At 38.4% G+C, this 18,310-nt stretch overlaps 1 protein-coding gene and 1 long non-coding RNA gene across 2 annotated transcripts; both read left to right on the forward strand.

Annotated features, from left to right (window-relative positions):
• Positions 1-3,546: 3,546 nt before the first annotated feature.
• Positions 3,547-4,512, forward strand: LOC133708755 (histidine--tRNA ligase, cytoplasmic-like). The gene is made up of 2 exons (XM_062134276.1): positions 3,547-3,722; positions 3,910-4,512. Exons 1-2 carry the CDS (start codon positions 3,570-3,572, stop codon positions 4,024-4,026), a joined length of 270 nt encoding a protein of 89 aa, XP_061990260.1. The 5' UTR covers positions 3,547-3,569; the 3' UTR covers positions 4,027-4,512.
• Positions 4,513-16,083: 11,571 nt separating this feature from the next.
• LOC133713096 (uncharacterized) lies at positions 16,084-18,082 on the forward strand. The gene is made up of 3 exons (XR_009847776.1): positions 16,084-16,402; positions 16,494-17,406; positions 17,530-18,082. It is a non-coding gene; the product is annotated as an uncharacterized LOC133713096 (long non-coding RNA).
• Positions 18,083-18,310: the final 228 nt, after the last annotated feature.

An 18,310-nucleotide genomic window follows, 5' to 3' on the forward strand; every position in this document is an offset into this window, starting at 1 on the left:
TAAAAAGTGTGTTTATCAGGTGTTAACTTTGTTGCACCAATATGCTTAACACTCAAACCTTGTCCATTGCCAATGGTGATTGAATTGTTGGACTCATAGGGATGAGCAATGGTGAGATTCCTCATATCAGAAGTCATATGGTGAGTTGCTCCAATATCTCCAATCCACACTTCACTATTGTCATTGTTCTGTGAATTAGAAGAACTTGCAATATTGCAATTAGAATGAGCAGTCATTGCAGTGAGAGAGACTGATGGTTGAGTACCTTGATATGAGTAATTACTCCTGTGATGACAATCAAGAGCAGCATGTCCTTTGAGTCCACATATCTGACATACAATCACAAACTTAGCAGGATGATCAACTGGCACATCAGTCCTATAAAAGCAATTCACAGTTGTATGGCCTCTCTTGCAGCAGATCTGGCATTTAGGGATGATACCATTGTTGTTCCTGTATTCTCCATTGTTGCCATTAGCAGGGTTTTGAAAACATTTACTAGCAATATGCCCTTTCTTGTGACAAATTTGACACTCAGTGTTTTGATAACAGTTGCTTGCAGTATGACCTCTCTTGTTGCAGATTTGGCACTCAACACCATTATAGTTCTTGAAGTTGCCACTGGCTTGGCCCTCACTTTGAACATACTTTCATTATTGCTCCAAGAGGATAGTTTGGAGCTGTTGCCATTCCAACCTGCTTTGCTCTTATCAACTCCAAAAGAGTTTGAGGAATGCTTGGTTCTATCATCATTTCCAGTGCAGTATTGTTTGACCTAAATGAATTATTTCTAGCTGCCATTGCAGTCAAAGAGCCTTAAGGCAGGAGCTGTCCTTCAATATCCCTTTGACTCCGCCTAGGAAGCATGGCTGCCCAGATCGCTTCTGAAGTGCGGTACCCATTCCCTCCCCTTTCTTGTTTGTTTTGTTAAATCTTGTTTCATTATTCTTGCAGTTCAATATTCCCAATCTACGCGTCTAAACCCTTGATTCTCTTCTCTCCCTCAGCGACGATCTCTTAAAGGTATTCCTCCTCATCCTCCCAATTGCAGGCTCTCTATGTTCAATTTTGTTCTTTAGTGTGTTATAACGCTGTTGTTGTGATTATATTATTATTGAATGCGAATTGAATTTTTCGGATGTAATCGCTGGCGATTTCAATGCTATTTTGTTATTCGATCTGTTCATTGACATTGCAATTCGGCAATTTGCAGTCCAACAACTTTGTAGAGGGTGTTTCTCACAAGATCAGGCGTCAGATCGAGGAGCTAGAGAGGGTTTCAGGAGTCGAGAGCAGCTCTCTCACTGTGGATGGAGTTCCATGGATTCATACCTCACTAGGTATTCATCACATCACTTATCAGTAGCTTTTCCATAATGTCTGTGTGTGTTTGTTTACCCACTGAATTTTGAGTTTCTCTCATGCTAGGTTCGTCTGGGATGAATCCTAGTTCCCCACAATGTCTCCTTTGAAGGAGGTTATCGACAGCATTCATGGTCAAGTTGCAAAGATTGAGGATGATCTCAAGGTAATGCTTTTTACCAATTTTCATTTACATTCGGGTTTGGGTCATTTTGGTCGTCCTCTTTGTTGTGACTTGTGAGGAGCTAAGCTGTTGTTGTTCTTGGTCATACTAAATGAGGACTCCCAAAGCTTCCAAAGGTAGTTGCATTGCTAGAATCTTGCTTTCATTTGTTTTATTTTTATGTACACAAAAAGAGGATCAAAGGGTTTCACTCCTGCCCCCATGGTGACAGGGGCGGATCCAGGATTGAAACCTTGGGCGGGCTTGGATTTCTTAAACAAAAAAAAAAAACCACAATTTTATATGCACTGATGCACAATGAAAGGAAAAGAAAAAAGCACCTCGGAAGACAGTAGACTCAAGCTTTTGCCATTCACTTAATCCCCTTGTGTTCCAGTTTGTAGTTCCAATTCATAGAATCATAGTGCCATTCACAATTAAACAAAAAAACAAACAGAAAGAAACCTCCTGTTTGAAGTACAAACTTGATTAGCACAACACTTGAATCAAATAATCAATTAAACATTTAAACCCACAACAATTGCACAGCAAAAATAACTCAGTCTTTTATGTTTAATTCATTGAGGTTTCTGTTTATCGTTAACAGGAGACTGGTGTGTTAATGTTCCTATGACTATAAATACTTGAGTAGATATATGTGTACATTACTATCTAAACTCTAATATGTTTTGCTACCTTTGTATTTGCGAATACCAGATGCAGCTCACCTGGACCCAAGACCCCAACAGTTACTTATCTCTCTCTCTCTCTCTCATTTTTCTGGGTTTGCAGATTGATTTGTGTTTTCATAACATTTATTGAACTGGGTCATCTTGGTTTTGGTACAAAAGTTCATAATTCAATGTTGGGTTAGTAAAGATTTGATCTTTCACTTCCACCGGCCACTGATGGACATTGATAAGAAAACAATCAATTAATCACAGTATCAAACCCACTTACCCACATCAATTAAACATTAAATTGCATATTTGCAAAACAAGGAGAAGGAGAGAATGCACCAGATTTCCAGACCAAGAGAATTTGACCGCAACCTTCATTTTTCAATCCACCAAATCTTCAATCCAATACAACCTACGAACATGAATTTCACATCAATCCTTATCCCTGATTTGACTACCGCAGGCAATCCTTTATAAATCAGTCAATTAGAGCCCTAATTTCAACAAAATCACCAATTTTACTGAATCAAATCAGCAACGAATCGGTTTGATTAAGAGGAACTAGATTCAGAATCAGATAGCGAGCGAAAAAGAAAGAGTACCTGGTGTAGTCGGAGATGGAGTCGGAAGTCCGGGTTGGCGCGTAACCCGTTGACTATGGCGGAATCATTCACCCAATTAGACCTGACGTAGCCCAGAAACGTCGTCGTGTACTACCTGGTGTAGTCGGAGATGGAGTCGGGAGAGCCAGTTGAGCCGCAGGCGGCGACTGGCGAGAGGAGGAGGAAGTGGGAGAGAGCAACTGCATGGAATCGGGACTGGGGAGAGACCAAGAGAGTGACTGGGCTTCAGGGCTTCTATTGTCTGGACAAACCCCAATTAAAAAAAAAAAGCATACATCTAATTTTTTTTTTGGGCTTCAAAATCTCGGACGGGCTCAAGCCAGTCCTAGTCTGTGAATAGATCCGCCCCTGCATGGTGACAATCTTGCTTTCATTTGTATCTTGAATGCTTTTTCTCCTATTTTTTTGTCATTGATGATTTGGAGTATGGAAAGGGAATATTATTCATATCTTGGCAACTATGACATTATCCTTTGAGCGACAGAGGTATCTCTTATGAAAGCAGGATCCTATCAATTTGGTAGTAGATTCTCAAATAAGTTTGATCTAGCTACAACTTATAATAGTTGTCTGTAGATTCTAACAGGATACTGTCAGTTTGTTAGTAGTTTAGTTGCCTTTCCTTCTTTTTTTTTTTTTCCTTTAATATACTGATTTTTGGGTTGTAATGAATGGAGTTACTAGCACATGTTGACATATTATTTTGCATGGTAGGCTACTCGTGACTTTACAAACGAACAAATGACAATAAGAAAGAAAGCATTTTTGATAATAGAAGATGTTTTTGAGAGGCATGGTGCCACAGCCCTGGATACTCCAGTTTTTGAATTGAGAGACACTCTCATGGGCAAATATGGGGAAGACTCAAAATTGATTTATGATCTTGTTGACCAGGTAATTATCTCTATCTCACCTTTTCTCAATTCAATCGAAGACTTGAAGTCCTGCCAAGTTTTGCTTGTCGTGCTTCATGTAAATGCAATGTGAAGTGGCATGGAAACATAACATTCTAGACAATGTTTCTGTATTTAGCCATGTTGTTTGCACATCTGATGTGCTTTGTGTTTTTTCTTGTTGACAGGGAGGAGAGCTTTCCTCACTGCGATATGATTTAACTGTTCCATTTGCTAGGTATGTTGCTATGAATGGCATCACATCCTTTAAAAGGTACCATATTTCGAGGCTATCTATGTGCTAACAGAACTTCTTGATGAGCTAAATATTGGAGACTATGAGGTAACTCTTTATTTTGAGACTGTCTTCTTTGATGTGCATCATTTTGTACAAAGTTTCTTTTTAAGTTGAAAAACTTAATGGATGATAGTCCCAGTGCTCCTTGTGGATATTAGTTTTACATTGATAGGTCACTGATATCATATATAGTTCATGTTAGACCTATATAGTTGATGTAAAGTTTTGAGTGGGAAAGACATTAAAGCCTGATTCATCATCGCAACAAATTGATATTATTTTAATCTGGTAGTTGTAGAGAGAGTTGAAGCAAAGATTTTTTCTCGGTGCTATGTATATGGAAGCAAGATTATATATAATTTTGATACCCTTCACCTTTATGTAGAGATGGACTGCCACATAATTATTGTCCTCACCTTGTAAGAGGTGCTATGCCAATATAACAAGTTTTCTTCATTTGATTTATAACTGTTGTTGAAGTGTTTTCTAGATTAATTTTCAGACTTCTTATGCCTAATCTTCTGGCTGAAGATTATTTTTATAATTGCCTATTGGTGTTTCTTGCACATGTTAAGTTAAATCACCGAAAGTTGTTGGATGGAATGTTGGAAATATGTAGAGTGCCGCCTGAAAAATTCAGAACTATTTATTCTAGTATCAACAAGTTAGACAAGCAGTCTTTCGAGCAAATAAAAAAAGAAATGGTAAAGTCTCAATATCATATGTCTTCCACATCATGTGCTTTGCTTACATGTTTATGTCTTGGTTTCTGTACGTGGTTCTTTGTTTACATGAGAAGTAATGGCTGTCTTTAGTGAGAAGTATTCACAGAGCAGAGTAGTTTTTAGTGTCCCACCATTATTATATTGTAATTTTTGCCTAACGGTTCCTATTACTTTGCAGTTTCATTTAAGCTCTATGACTGGGATAACACGGGCTTTATTGAGCACCAAGAGGTATTTCGTGTTCAGAGGAATATTACCACCACATTTCCAAGTTTTGTATTTAATTCAGAGGTTGATGAGATTGCTACGTGAGATACAATAGCTTAGATTGCAGTTAGAGTTCCATTGTCAAAAATTTGGACGAACCTTACATGAAATATGGTTAAAGTGAGTATCTATCTCCTCTTTTGCATATTTCAGGAATTAGAAAAGGTTGCTTCTATGTTTGAATGACTGGAGTTGGTATTAAATATTCATAGCATCTTGGTTAATCATTTCTTGATAATCTTTAACTTATGAGCAATATACTTGCAGGAAAAGAGGCTAGAAGATGCAGAAGCACGGATGGAGCTCACTAAAAGGGTTGTGTATTCTTACTGAATTATGAAGCAGGTTCCAAGCTCACTATGAGTTGCAGTGGCATCCCATTATTATTCGTTGTTATGTTTGTGAAGGTTCTTTTAATTACTCATTGAGCTGCAATTGCTCATATGTTTCCTAAATCTTCTTTTGCAGATCCTAAGGGTGCAGGGTAGGGAATGAGTGGAGAGCGCATGCATAGAGACTTGTTTTTTTTTTTTTTGAGTAACCATCTTGTTTACCTTTGGGTCTGGCTTCTGCTTGTAAGATCTTGTTATTATGCCCTTCTGAAAACTCAACTTTGTATATTTGCAAATGTAGAAAAGTACTAGAACTTGAAATGGAGCAATGTTTTATATTCAAATATGAAGTGCTTTCACTTCCTTTTCGTTTCTTTCCTTCTGTTAGTTTTTTTTTCAGTTAATTGTCAAAGTTCTTAATTCCATATATATTGGGATTGAGAGAAATACATCAGTCTCAAAATAAAAATCGATGTCTTATTAACCACAGGAGATCGAATTATTATGTTGGAACCGATATGCCACAAACTAGTGCACATCGTGTTTTAGATAGAGATCGATGTCCAGTATAAGTATTGTCATCGATGAAGACCAGAAAACCGATGTGTAAAACAGTATCAGTCATCGTTTTTAAATGAATAATGATGTTAAAATGCATAGTTATGCTGTAGGATCTATATTTCTTTAAGCATTAAAGGCAATAAAATGAAGGTTTAACAATAGTTAAACATACAAGTTTGTTATCAATTAAACGTATTTACATCGATTTATAATAGATAACCGATGTGTACACTGATACTAGACATCGGCTAAAAATCGATGTCTGCATTTTCCAGACATTTCTCATCACCCACTAAGACATCGATCGAGATTTTTTTTCTCATCGGTTTTTGGCCGATGTCTGAGGGCATAATTCTAGTAGTGGATGCATGTCGTAGGCGGGGCTAACCATGTTGCGGGGCCCACCAACGAGGTTGTTGCTTATGCTTGGCGGTATGTACAGTTTCCATGACCAAACAATATTGAATCCATTCTTCCTTCAGTTGCAAAACTCTTATTCTTCCTGCTAATGGGAAGTGGCATTAATGCAAACTCGTGAGGAAAGGACTTTGAAAATGTTTTACGTGTGTATGCAACATGCGGTGATGGCGTATGGGAAGGCTGTGTGGCTTTGCTCGAGGAAGTTATTATGCGTTAATCGCAGGAGAGGGTGAATATGCTCATTCACCCTAGGGGTGAACCTAAGAATTGTTCGTTCTAGATGGTGGGAATGTTGGAGGCGTTTGGTGGTATTATACGAAATGACAAGGGGGATGTTGCAGTGGCAAAAACTATTTTCCTTGTATTAAAACAACGTCATTATTGTACTTCTCTCTATTGTTTATAGTCAGCTGCGTTTCTTTTTTATTTATTTATTTTTTTTTATGGAAAGGATTGGAGGTCAAAATTTTATTGAACTTTGGATGAAATTACATAGAGATAGCGACGCCTGCTAATGTAGCAAGAAAAAACAAAGGAGAAGAAGAAAAATAATAATGTTCCTGTAATTCAAACTAGCATGCATTGCCATGAGATGAGCCACCTTGTTTGCACTCCTACTCACGTGCACAATCTTCAAATTTAGATGACTCAAATAATAAACTTAGATCATCATCATATATTCACCCCAGCACCGAAGTATTAGGGTCATCACGCTGCGCCAATTGCCTCTGTAGCACCCGATCGAGCATCAAGCTCTAGTAAAGCAGGAACAAACCCCTGCTCCACAGCAAAGTTCGCTGCCAACTTGCAGTCCAACACCTCAGCGTGCTCCAGGCATAATAACCCCTGCAGAGGCATACCTCCGCTAGCAAGAAAGTTGCCCAAGCTATCCCTTAGTACAAAATCCACTCCTCCACATTTTGTAGCATAAATATAGGAACCATCCACATTAATCTTGCACCATCCCAAAGGAGCAGAAGACCAACGTGACATCCACACAGTACGTCCAATATGAGGTTTCGAATTATGAAACCTGCATGCAGCCTAGTCATGGACATAGGAAGCACTTCAGAAATTGTAGCACTCCTATTCTCCCAAATCCGACAATTCCTTTCCTTCAAAATTCCCCACGATAGATAAATCAAATCACCCAAATCTATAACCGAAAGTGCATAAACACTAAAACTCATGCAAATCAAGAATATCCAAGTGAGCAGCATGAGGATTGTAGCACACCTGAGATAACACTCCATTGGTTTGAAGCAATTGTTTTGTGAATGGGCAATCCCGACATAAATGTATCATGGACTCCAAACCAGAAGAGCATAGAAAGGGGTTAAGCCCGTATGCCCAAAATTTCATGGTATTTTGCCCATTTGATCCAACATCTATGTATTTTGCCCAATTACACAACTTTTAGGGGAAAAGACTCATAAAGGTAGTCCTTTCTAAAGTAGTGCCTAGTATATCCTATGCTGACTTTTGGGTTCAAAATTCACTTTTTCTTAGAAAACCATGTTCCATCTTTTGAGAGAAACCAAACTAGCCTTCAACATGCCTAAGTTTTTCACCTAACGGCTCCCTGCCTAACGGTTACTTTAACAGGCGGAATCACTGCTGCTTGATTCTATCCTAAGCTGTGGCAAAGTTTACTAAGCTAAAGGAAATCTGGGCCTAAAGAGAGTATATGATAATGGCAGATCACAATTAGTAAAACAACAGATAACAGATAATTTTGTTGAATTTAAAATCTGATGAAATGGGTGAACACACTGAAAATATTTATATAAACATAATTACAAGCTAAGAATTCAGAACCTCATTCTCAGGTAAACAGCTAAAAAGCTGTTTAGCTATCCATGAGAATGATTACAGTACTTACTTGTAAATGGAAGCACACTTCACACTAGACAGGAAAGAAAGATCACACTGCTACTTCTTGAGAGAAGACTCTTCTGCTCAAGTTCTTAAGCTATCTTACAGATTGTGGAAGGTTTTTGATGTGTGGGGATTTTTCGATGCCCTTACAAATGAAACTCAAGCTCCTTATATAGAGAGCGGACTCCAAACTTAAATTCAAAAACATAAAATATACAGTTCAACTCCGTGATTTCCTGCTTTCCTGAGTGCTCCTGTTGGTGGAGGTCGGACAAGGAAAAGGCAGGTTCCCTTTTGGGTGAAATGTTTTTCACCTTTCCTTTTTTGAAAAGCAAAAGTAGCTTTTGGGAAGAGTCCAAAAGTACTTTCGGTGTTTTCTACACCTGCTGCTTCACATGTTCTCGTCTGTTTCAGAGTGGTGGCCAAAGACAAAGGAGTTGTTGTCTGTCTGGGCCATACGAGCGGTTGTTGCATTGTCCTCGACGTCTGTATCAACATACATCTTGTAGTGGTTGTCAATTTCAAGTTTTTCCACCCATTGCATGCATGCCATTGTCGAGTCTATCTCATTTCTGGTGAGAGATAGGAATAGGTCACTGCTGACTACGTCAGGGTGATCGTAAGCAGTGATGATTGTCTTTTCTCCTGCTGCCAGGAAGGTATTGTTGACATCTTCAGAGATGAATCTTCTTGATGTAGTCTAAGGCCATGGCTTTCATCCATGGGATGCTTGAGTTTGGTTGGCCATTGTATGCTACACAGGCTGGTTGAAGATATTTCCTTTGAATAATTCTCACATAATGATATGGAGGAATATATTCAACCTTACCGTTTGCCTTCTGGATCCATTCTGGAGGAGTGGATCTGAACTTCAGTCGAAGTGTACAGTCATTTTTTCTGATATTTTTGACTGTGTTGACAATGATGGGCGGCAAACCTTTTAGATCATCATTTGTTTTGCTCCATAGATTATGGACAAAACCATTTTCAACAAGCCAAAGCTTGTGTTCTTGAGGATGTTCACTCTGAACATTAACCAAGTATCTTCCAACGTATGCTCCTGAGACAATGAAGAGGGTTGGAGGAACAAGGTCTTCTGAATTGTGTCTTCCTATCAGATTGTGGAAATCATGCCAATCTGATTCAGTGAGTGCCATGATAGGGATCCTAGCACTTTCTGGATGTTTAAGGAAGTTAATTTTTTCTTTCTTATCAGCACTCTGCTGTAATTCTTCGAACTGTGGTCTTGCATTCTCGTATAGTTCTTCAGCTAATGCAAAGAGAGCTGGAAACATGAGACCACTGCTTCTTTCCTGAAAGGCAAACAAAAGATTATCCAGAATTGCCTTCTGGTGGTAAGCTAATCTCCTGCCAGTTCTGAACACAGGAGTATCGAACGTTCGAAGTTCATAATTGAAAACATTTATTACTCCAGTTGGAGTAGGTTTGCTTTTTGGCAAAGCAACAGCCTTCAACGGTCTTGATGAGCCTTTACCGTCTGCCGTTTGAGACGGGCTAGTCAATCCTTTACCCTGGGATTGATCAGTTGTGGCTAAGCCTTTTGAACTTAGCAGGAACCTCTTGAGGAATTTTTCTTTGGGATCCTCATCGGTTTCATGTTCTTTCCCAGCTCTTCTGCTTCTGGGATTGCGACCTTCGTCGTCGTCATCATTTCTTTTACTGAACATGGCTAATTCCCTTGTTAAGGCGTTTGGAAGATAGTTCTTGTTTCCTGCAATTAATTCAACAACATAATCATATTGGTTAAGGAATAATTGCCAGTTAGCTAGTCTTCCTCTATCAGCAGCTTTATCAAGTTTGAAATTTTTGAAATTCTTTACTCTGGCACAATCGGTGCGGACAGTAAAGGGTTTTCCAAGGAAAGCTGGAGAATTTAAAATTGTTTTTTTGACAGCCAAAATTTCTTTTTCCCCTGTGGGATAATTCAGTTCTGCAGGGCTGAACTTGCCACTACAAAATTTACAGATCTTTTCAATGTTAGTTCCAGGCGCTTTCGCCAGAACAACACCGGACCAGTAATTATCACTCGCATCTGTCTGGAGGATAATCTCATCATTCTCTTCTGGTTGTTGAAGAGGAGGGAGGTTTTTGCAGAGATTTTTTATCTGCTTCACCGTTTTTTCATCATCTTCTGTGAAGTTCCATTTTCTTTTGGAACTTGTTTTAGGTGATAACATTGCTGTTAACCCTGAGATCTTGGGGATGAAATCTCTCCCATAATTTATGACACCAAGGAATCTCTCTAGACTTTTGGCATCAGGAATTCTATCTGGGAATTTCCAGATTTTCTCAAGGATGTGAGGTTGGAGTTTTATCACTCCATTTTTGATATTTATTCCTAGGAAATCAACTTCATCAAGGATAAAGAAGATTTTCTTTTCTCCTAGGGTAATTCCATGCTGAACTATCAGCTTTACAACCTCATAGAGGTGTTTCATGTGTTCTTCTCTGTTTTTGGAGAAGACAAGGATGTCATCTATGTAGACGACGCAAAACTCCGTGACATGCTTGAATATGTTGTCCCTCTTACTTTGGAAGATTGAGGGAGCTTGCTTGAGACCAAAAGGCATTACCAACCATTCGTAATGTCCTTGTGGTGTTCCGAATGCAGTGAGAGGCATACTCTCAGGATGCATCTTGACTTGCCAAAAACCCGATTTTGCATCGAATTTCGAAAAGACTTTAGCTCCTCTGAGCTGGTTGATCAATACTCGTACTTGAGCAATTTGATAACCGTCTTTGACAGTCTTCTTGTTGACATCTCTATAGTCAATCACCATTCTAACTTTTCCTCTTAGCGTTTCTGCATGGTTTCTTACGTAGAATGCTGGAGCATGATGAGGGCTAGTGGAAGGTTGAATTAATCTCTTGTTCAGGAGATCTTCAATATCTTTTCTGAATTCTTTTTGGTCTTCCTCTTTGTACTGAGGAATGGCTTTGACATGACAGATAGCATTCATGTCATGCAATCTTAATTCACAGACCACTGGGTCTTTTTCCCAAAACTTCTGAGGATCTACATCGATGTTCTGCTCGAGTAGTTTCTTGATTCTTTCAAGATTGGGAATTTTCTGAGACTCAAGCTTATTCTGAAAGTGCTTGAGGTTATGCTCATGAATGAAACTAGCTTCTTCTTCTTCACTAGTTTTTGCTTCTTCTTCTTCTTCGTCAGAAGATTCTTCAACAAGTAATTCTTCTTGTTGTTTGATTTGGAGTATGGGTTCAAATTTGGGTTTGTAGGTAAGATCACCACTATTCTGTTGCGATCTCTGATATTGGGTAGTGAAGTTTGGTCCTACCACACTTTTGGCTTGAGTAAGCCTATCTGCCCAGAACACCCGTTCTCCTTTTCTGAAGCCTATTGCTTCTTCATCCTGAATAAATCGTTGTTGGAGAATGAAATCATTACCCAACAAGAAATCTGCGCCTTGGCCTTCAGATTGCCAGACGTTATGGATGATAAATGTTCCTCCACCAATGGTGATATGAACATTTTTTGCTACTTTATTCATGGTGAGATGGCTTCCATCAAAAGTAACACCAGTAGCTGTTTTCTTTTCTTCTTTCCAGAGTTTTTCTGGAATTGCAAATCTTTTTGCAACTGTAAATCCTGATCCATTATCTACAAAGGCATGTAGATGATATTTTTTATGATCAGGGAATTTTAGGCCAATCTCTATGTAGTTGCTGTATCTACTTGTAGAGACGACTTTCGATTGCTGAAGCTCATTTTCTTGAGCTTGTTCCTTTGGAATGAATGGTTTACATTCTTCTGGAACATTGTTCTGAGTAGGAGATTTATCAAAACTAGAAGGTTTTGTATCATCCCAGTCTGTAGGAATTATCTCTTTGCTATCTGGATTACTGAACCATGACGGAGGGTCATATCGGACTTTATAATCATACTTGCCAGAAGGTTGGCCAAGTAGATCCCATGTTTCAGTAACTGTTATAGCTGCTTCTTGCTTTTCTAAGAGATGAACAGTTTCTGGTGGTTTCACCAGTTCTATATTTTCTGGTATTTCAACCAGTTCAAAGTTGTCATCGATTTTTTCTTCGATGATGTCTCCCTTTTTCGAGGAAGATGGTTCCATGGTTTCCCGGAACAAAGTTTCTACTTCTTTCTCTTTTTGTTCAGAGAAATATTCTTCATATTCTTGTTCAACCAGTTGGCTGACAAGACCATTCTTGGTTTTTCTTCTTGCTTCAGCTATGAAGCATTCTTTGTGATAAGTCCTTTTTGACTCTTCACAGAACATAGGGAGACCATTCTTTTCATGACATAAGCAGTAGTCACAAACGAATGTACCAGGGTTCACCTGATAAGAAGACATTAAGGATTCTGTCTTGCTTTCTTCCCAGTTTTTGATTCTCAAAACATTCATTTGTCTGGATTCGAAGTACTCTACTTCAGAATCTGTCTCAGACTCAGATGAATCTTCTTCTTCAGACCAGGCAGAGTAAACTGACCTGTCGTCTTCTTCATCATCAGAATAGGCTATTTCGTAGCCTTTCATGTTTGCTGATTCTACTATATGCTCATATTCTTCAAAGAGAGCCTTAGTAGAAGATCTTTTACCCTTTTCCGGGCATTCATTGGCATAGTGCCCTTCAGCTTTACATAACCAACATCTGCAAGCTTTCTTGCTTGGTTGTTTATGTTGATGAGTATTCTTCTTTTTCTTGAAGAATTTCTTTTCAGGATTTTTCTCCTATTGTTTCTTGTAATTGGAACTTTTCTTGAATTTCCAATTCTTCCTTTGATTGCTTCTCTTGAACTTTTTAGAGTAATATTTTCCTTTCTTCTTTCTGTGGAACTTGGATTCATGACATCCCCAGTTGGTTGGCATATCCAGTATTCCGTAACAGAAATTTTCAACTCCTTTGAGTTGTTTCTTGGCCATCTTAGCTCTAAGATTGGCTTTGCATTGTTCTTTCAGTAATTGCCGGATTCTGTCGGCAATTCCTCCAACTGAAAATCTTTCAATTGGTTTTTCTGCTATGCTTTCTCGCACAGCTGTTCTCCATGGTTCAGGGAGTTTCCTGTGCAACAGGTTGACTAGATCAGTGCTTTCTAGTTCACCAATTGTACAGTAATATTCTTGAAATTCATTCAAGTATTCTTCAAAATATCTCATGTCACAAATTTTGAGAGCATAGATATTTGATTTGGCCGTTTCTCTGGCCTTTTCACTCATATTTGCAGAATCTCCACAGAACTGATCGTACAGGGGTACTGCAAAATCATACGGAGATTTTGAAGCTTTGATATCTTCCAGCCATTCTTTTCCTCTGGCTGTTTCTTTGAAAGAAAAATAATATTTCTTTGCTACTCCTGTGAGAGTAGTTTCAAAGTACATCTGAAGATCAGGAGCTTCGAATTTTCCAAAGGTGAGAGCAGATGCCATCATCAGGCTGTCTACCCATTGGTCAACAGTTTTTCTCTTGTCTAGAGTTTTATCCAGGTCTAACCAGATACCAAAATTGGTAATTGGTACTCTGGGTATCTTGTCCTCTGGGACAAATCTTTGAGAATTTCTTTCTCCATTTCTGCCCGTAGGGGCCTTCTGTATAGGGAGTTTTACCTTTCCCTTTTCTCTGGTGATGGAAGTTTTGGAGCTTTCTCCTTCTTCCATTTCAACATCCTGATAGGGAAGGAGTTTTCTTTCCTTTCCTGGATTGAAATTTTTCATTTCTTCGATTAGTTTTTCTAATCTTTCTGGATTTTCACAGAATTCTGCTTCTTCATATAGATCATAGAGCTTTTGTGCTCCAAGCATTTTGACTGGTCTGTTTAGATCAGCCTCAAGGTCTTCTTCAGTAATTGGATCTTCAATAGTAGATTTTGCGCCACTAGTACTAGCTTCTCTAGTGCTGTAGCTTCTTCTGAGAAGATTTTTGTTTATCCTGATATTCTCAGGACAGACATCACTTTTTCTGTGATTGTCAAAATTTAGACTGATTTCTCCGGTCTTTCTGCTTTCATAAATTTTAGCTTTTGCACTTTCTGCTGGTAGCTTCGGACCAGATAATTTCCATTCAATAGGAAACATTACTTCATTCCAAGTAACCTTATGGATCTGTTGTGAATGGTTCTTCTGACTGGTGAGGAATCCAGTAGTAAGACCAGGGATGTTTGATATCCTTGTCTTTGGCTCTACTGTAGTACTCATCAATTTATTGTATATCCTGTATACTATTGCCAATTCTTGCATATCTTTTTTCATAGATATGCCATCTGTCTTGACTCTCAGTCTGAGACAGTGAGCTGCATCTTTCAAGCTGGTAGAGAAGTTGGGGAAGCAGTTGAAATATGCTACTTGGTTGCACAGAGATGCTTCAAGGGTTCCCAAAAGACTAGCTTGAAAATCTTCCAGTCTATTGTCTTGTAAGACACATAGAACTGAACAGTTTATGCCTTCACGAGCTAGAAGCTTTATGCCTACTTGGACTGCTCCAATATGCATAAATTGATATTTTTTTGTTCTGGCCCTGGCGACTTCATCTGGAGTGATCATTAGTAGATCTGTTTCTCCTGTTGTAGAGGGGGTTGTAAATTCCAGCAATTTGAAATGATGGCTGTCCATCAGGTCAAAGGTTCCCCTTTTGTATATTTGTTTGAAATCTAGCTTTGGAATTGAGGCGTTTTTTACCTCATGCTCGATTTCATTGTATTCAAATTCTTCAGAATTTAGGAGTTGTACTCCTTTCTTTTTCCCGAAGATGCTCATCATATTGACATTTCGAGTTTCTTTCGGGTTTTCATACCGAATACTAGTAGAACTAGTTGAGGGATCCAGAAAAATCAAGTTTGGAACAGGATTCTCTGGTCTTTCTAATGGTTTGAATCCATTAGCTTTCTTTTTTACTGTAGGCACTTTCTTGTCCTTCAGTATAGTTTTCATAGAATCCAGCGTTTTTTGTTGTTCAGTGATTTTTTTACTAACACTTGTTAGCTTTTCTTCTTCCGTTTTTGGAAGATCTTTGATATAATCCAGTTTGTTTTCCAGTTTTTCTAACTGGTGGATTATAACAGGAATTTTTTCTAGATGTTCTTGATATCTAGATATTTCTTGCTGCAGGATCTGATATTTTTCATCAGAAGATTTTAATAGAGAATTCAGTCTCTCTATTATTAAATCAGACATTGTCCCCATTGGGGATTCCCCTGCTGAGCTATTTTACAAGCTCTGATACCAGTGATTTGCGGATCTAACCAATGCTCAGGTAGTCAAGAGGTTTTTGTTCCTCTTCAAGTACATATAAAAGATTATCAATATCTTCTTCTAATTTATAGATCCTGGTTTGGAGTCTATAAATAATATCCCAATAGTTGGGAGTTTCTCTGTTAAGACGTTCTCTATAGTCTTTCAATTTTTTCAACTTTTCTCTTTCTTTTTTCAATTCTTTGCTAGTGCTTTTACAAATAACATTTAATTCAAGTCTGTCAACGATCGAAATTATGAATAGTAAAACTAACTGTTTACCTTCGAGATCGAGGATGAAATTTAGCTGCAATTATAATTTAGACAAATAAATTCAAGATGGGCCCACCACGTTTCATCAAAGGAAAATAATAGTAAAAGCAAAAATTGGAATAAGAGAGAGGGGTACTTATGGGATAAACATTTAAGTGAAAGGAATAGTTAAGAGAAAAAGAGAAAACTTTTGTGTGAATGGGGTTTAAAATGAGTTGGTGGAGTGTATGGGGTGGTATTTGGTATTTTCTGGGTAAGTGGTCATTATCCCGCATAGAAACACAGAAAATTATACAGTACTGGGGGTATCTCATACCGTGTGTTTCGTGAATATTTGTGACCGTTGGATCGGTAATATATCCAAGGGTCATGGATATTCGAAACAGCTGACCTATTCAGAAGGTATCCCGTTTCGCCGTCACTCTCAGTTTGTCACCGTGCCTCCAGCGTCGGGCCTCCGTGCGTGGCGCTCCTCCGCTTCGCTGTGCCACCACGACTCTCTCTCTCTCTCTCTCTGCACTCTGCCTCAGTCTCCCTCTGTTCCACCGCTCCCCTCCACTCCACTGCTCCTCCAGTCCTCTTCAGCCTCCAGCCCACGGGTTCTCTCTCTCTGGCACGGACCCTTTCCATCTCAGCCTCTCTCCTATACCATCGAGGCGTCGACGGCCCTTTCTATACTCAACGGTGACGGACTAACGGTGGTAAATCAAATAGTTTATCGAAATTTCTGGGTTTTTACTTTTCAATCGATCTGTATCTCATGAACATCTCCACTACTTTCTGGGTTTTCAGTCGAATAACCTTGAAGTCTCGAACTTGGTTGCTCTCTTCCTCAAGCAGCAAAGCAGAAAGCCAGAAACTGTTGGTTACACTATGGGTTCGATTTCTGGGTTTTCACTTACATTCTGGGTTTCACTCTTCAAACTTAGTTAGTTGTTGAAATCAAGCTTGGTAAGTTGCTGGGTATTGTATATTTGTATGAATGTATAATCAAATTGTATGATTAAAATCATTAAATTGATTGAGCTTCAGGTTGCTGCATTTCTGAATATCTCCATTAGTTGATCGAGCTGTTGCCTGTTGCCTTGTTGATAAGTTGGTTTATTGGCTGTTTTGATTGAGCTATTTTGCCGTTATTTGTATATATGTATTGGTCCTGTATCTGTTTTGAAATTTGGCATCTGTTTTGCCAGTTTTGGATGGTAACTGAATTGCAAACAGTTTGGTAATTTGGATGGGAATTGCAATCAGAGTGTTCGAATGATTGTGGAAACTATTTGTAGAATTGTTTGTACTTCCATTACCGAAAATTATTTGTACTTCAAGTTTTCTGATCCTATTTTCAAATGGTTTTAGATAGATTACAAGTTGCATTTCTTTTCATTTGTACATGAACTGTGTTCAGGTTTCATGCACTCTGTGCATTATCAGTAATCTAATTTATAGCATGTCCGATTGAAAGAAATTGATTAAACATCTTTCATCTTTGCGAACTTGTCCAGCATGCCATTATGGAGCCTCCAAGTAACTACTCATATACACACTGGGATAAGTGTAATTACAATTTATATTAAGTTTCTATTATTACAAGATTTTATTTTCTCACAGCTTCAGTGGTTCAGAGGTTGACTATATCCACCATATTGTTCGAAAAGGGTCTCCAGAAGAGCAGCAGTTTCATCTTTCTGTCCCTGAAAAGAATGAGGTTAGATTTGCCCAATTTCTCTGTAGACTATGAGATCAACCTTCTACTAAGTGTCATAATATGTTGTCTTATTCCCATTGAAGTAGGTGCTGAGTAGCTCTTTGTATTATGGCTTGGATTCAGGTTAAAAGATGAAAACTGTTATGGGCACTTTACCTCATGAGAGATCCATTTTTCAGCAAGTATACCAGGTAAATGCAGATGTTATTTTAAATAAAGAATGTTTTCCACCCTCATGTTTTTCCTTCCCCTCACAGAAAAGATGAGAGAAACAAAAAAACCACTTTAGACTTGATTCAAACCACTGATAAGGGTGGGGTAAGTAAAGTGGTAGCTGACAGTCGCATCTCTCGTAATTTGATAATACGTTGCTGCTTTTTCTAGGATTTAATCATTTGTTTCATGACTCTTGTGGTTGAGAATTTTAGGTCAAGACTTGAAGGCACCAAGAAAATGTTGGAACATATACCTGTTGTTGGATTTCTTGTAGGTTGATTTTGTAGTTTATTTTCTTCATTTCTAAATTGTCTTGTTACTTTATGAAGTTGAGTTCTTTTATGTATTAAGAACTTGATCTGGCAACAACAAAATTTTTGGTTTGTGCAACAAAACTTGTTGAGCTTATTTCAGGAGCACAGACAAGGTATACTTACATGTCGGGATCATAAGACGTGGTTTGCAATTAATGACTATAATAAGAAAGCTTTGTATATTGTTAATTTGTTATTGAATATCAGTTCATACAATTTTGGCATTTGCAACAGCTAAGATCCATATCTCAATGTCATTCTGCCAGTTCTTCACCAGCTTCATTAGAATTAGAATCTTTAATAAGTCTGGAGTTCACTGTACTTCAGTACAACCCAAAAAAAGCATAGGAAAACAAGTTACAAACGTGATAGTT

The sequence above is a fragment of the Rosa rugosa genome, chromosome 5 (genome assembly GCF_958449725.1).
Source record: "Rosa rugosa chromosome 5, drRosRugo1.1, whole genome shotgun sequence".
In the NCBI taxonomy this organism is placed as follows: domain Eukaryota; kingdom Viridiplantae; phylum Streptophyta; class Magnoliopsida; order Rosales; family Rosaceae; genus Rosa; species Rosa rugosa.

Bases quoted from the DNA above. Each gene is read 5' to 3' on its own strand.
- LOC133708755 (XM_062134276.1), top strand. From the start codon at position 3,570: ATGACAATAAGAAAGAAAGCATTTTTGATAATAGAAGATGTTTTTGAG. The intron at 3,723-3,909 runs GTAATTATCTCT...TCTTGTTGACAG, and splicing joins TTTATGATCTTGTTGACCAG to GGAGGAGAGCTTTCCTCACT.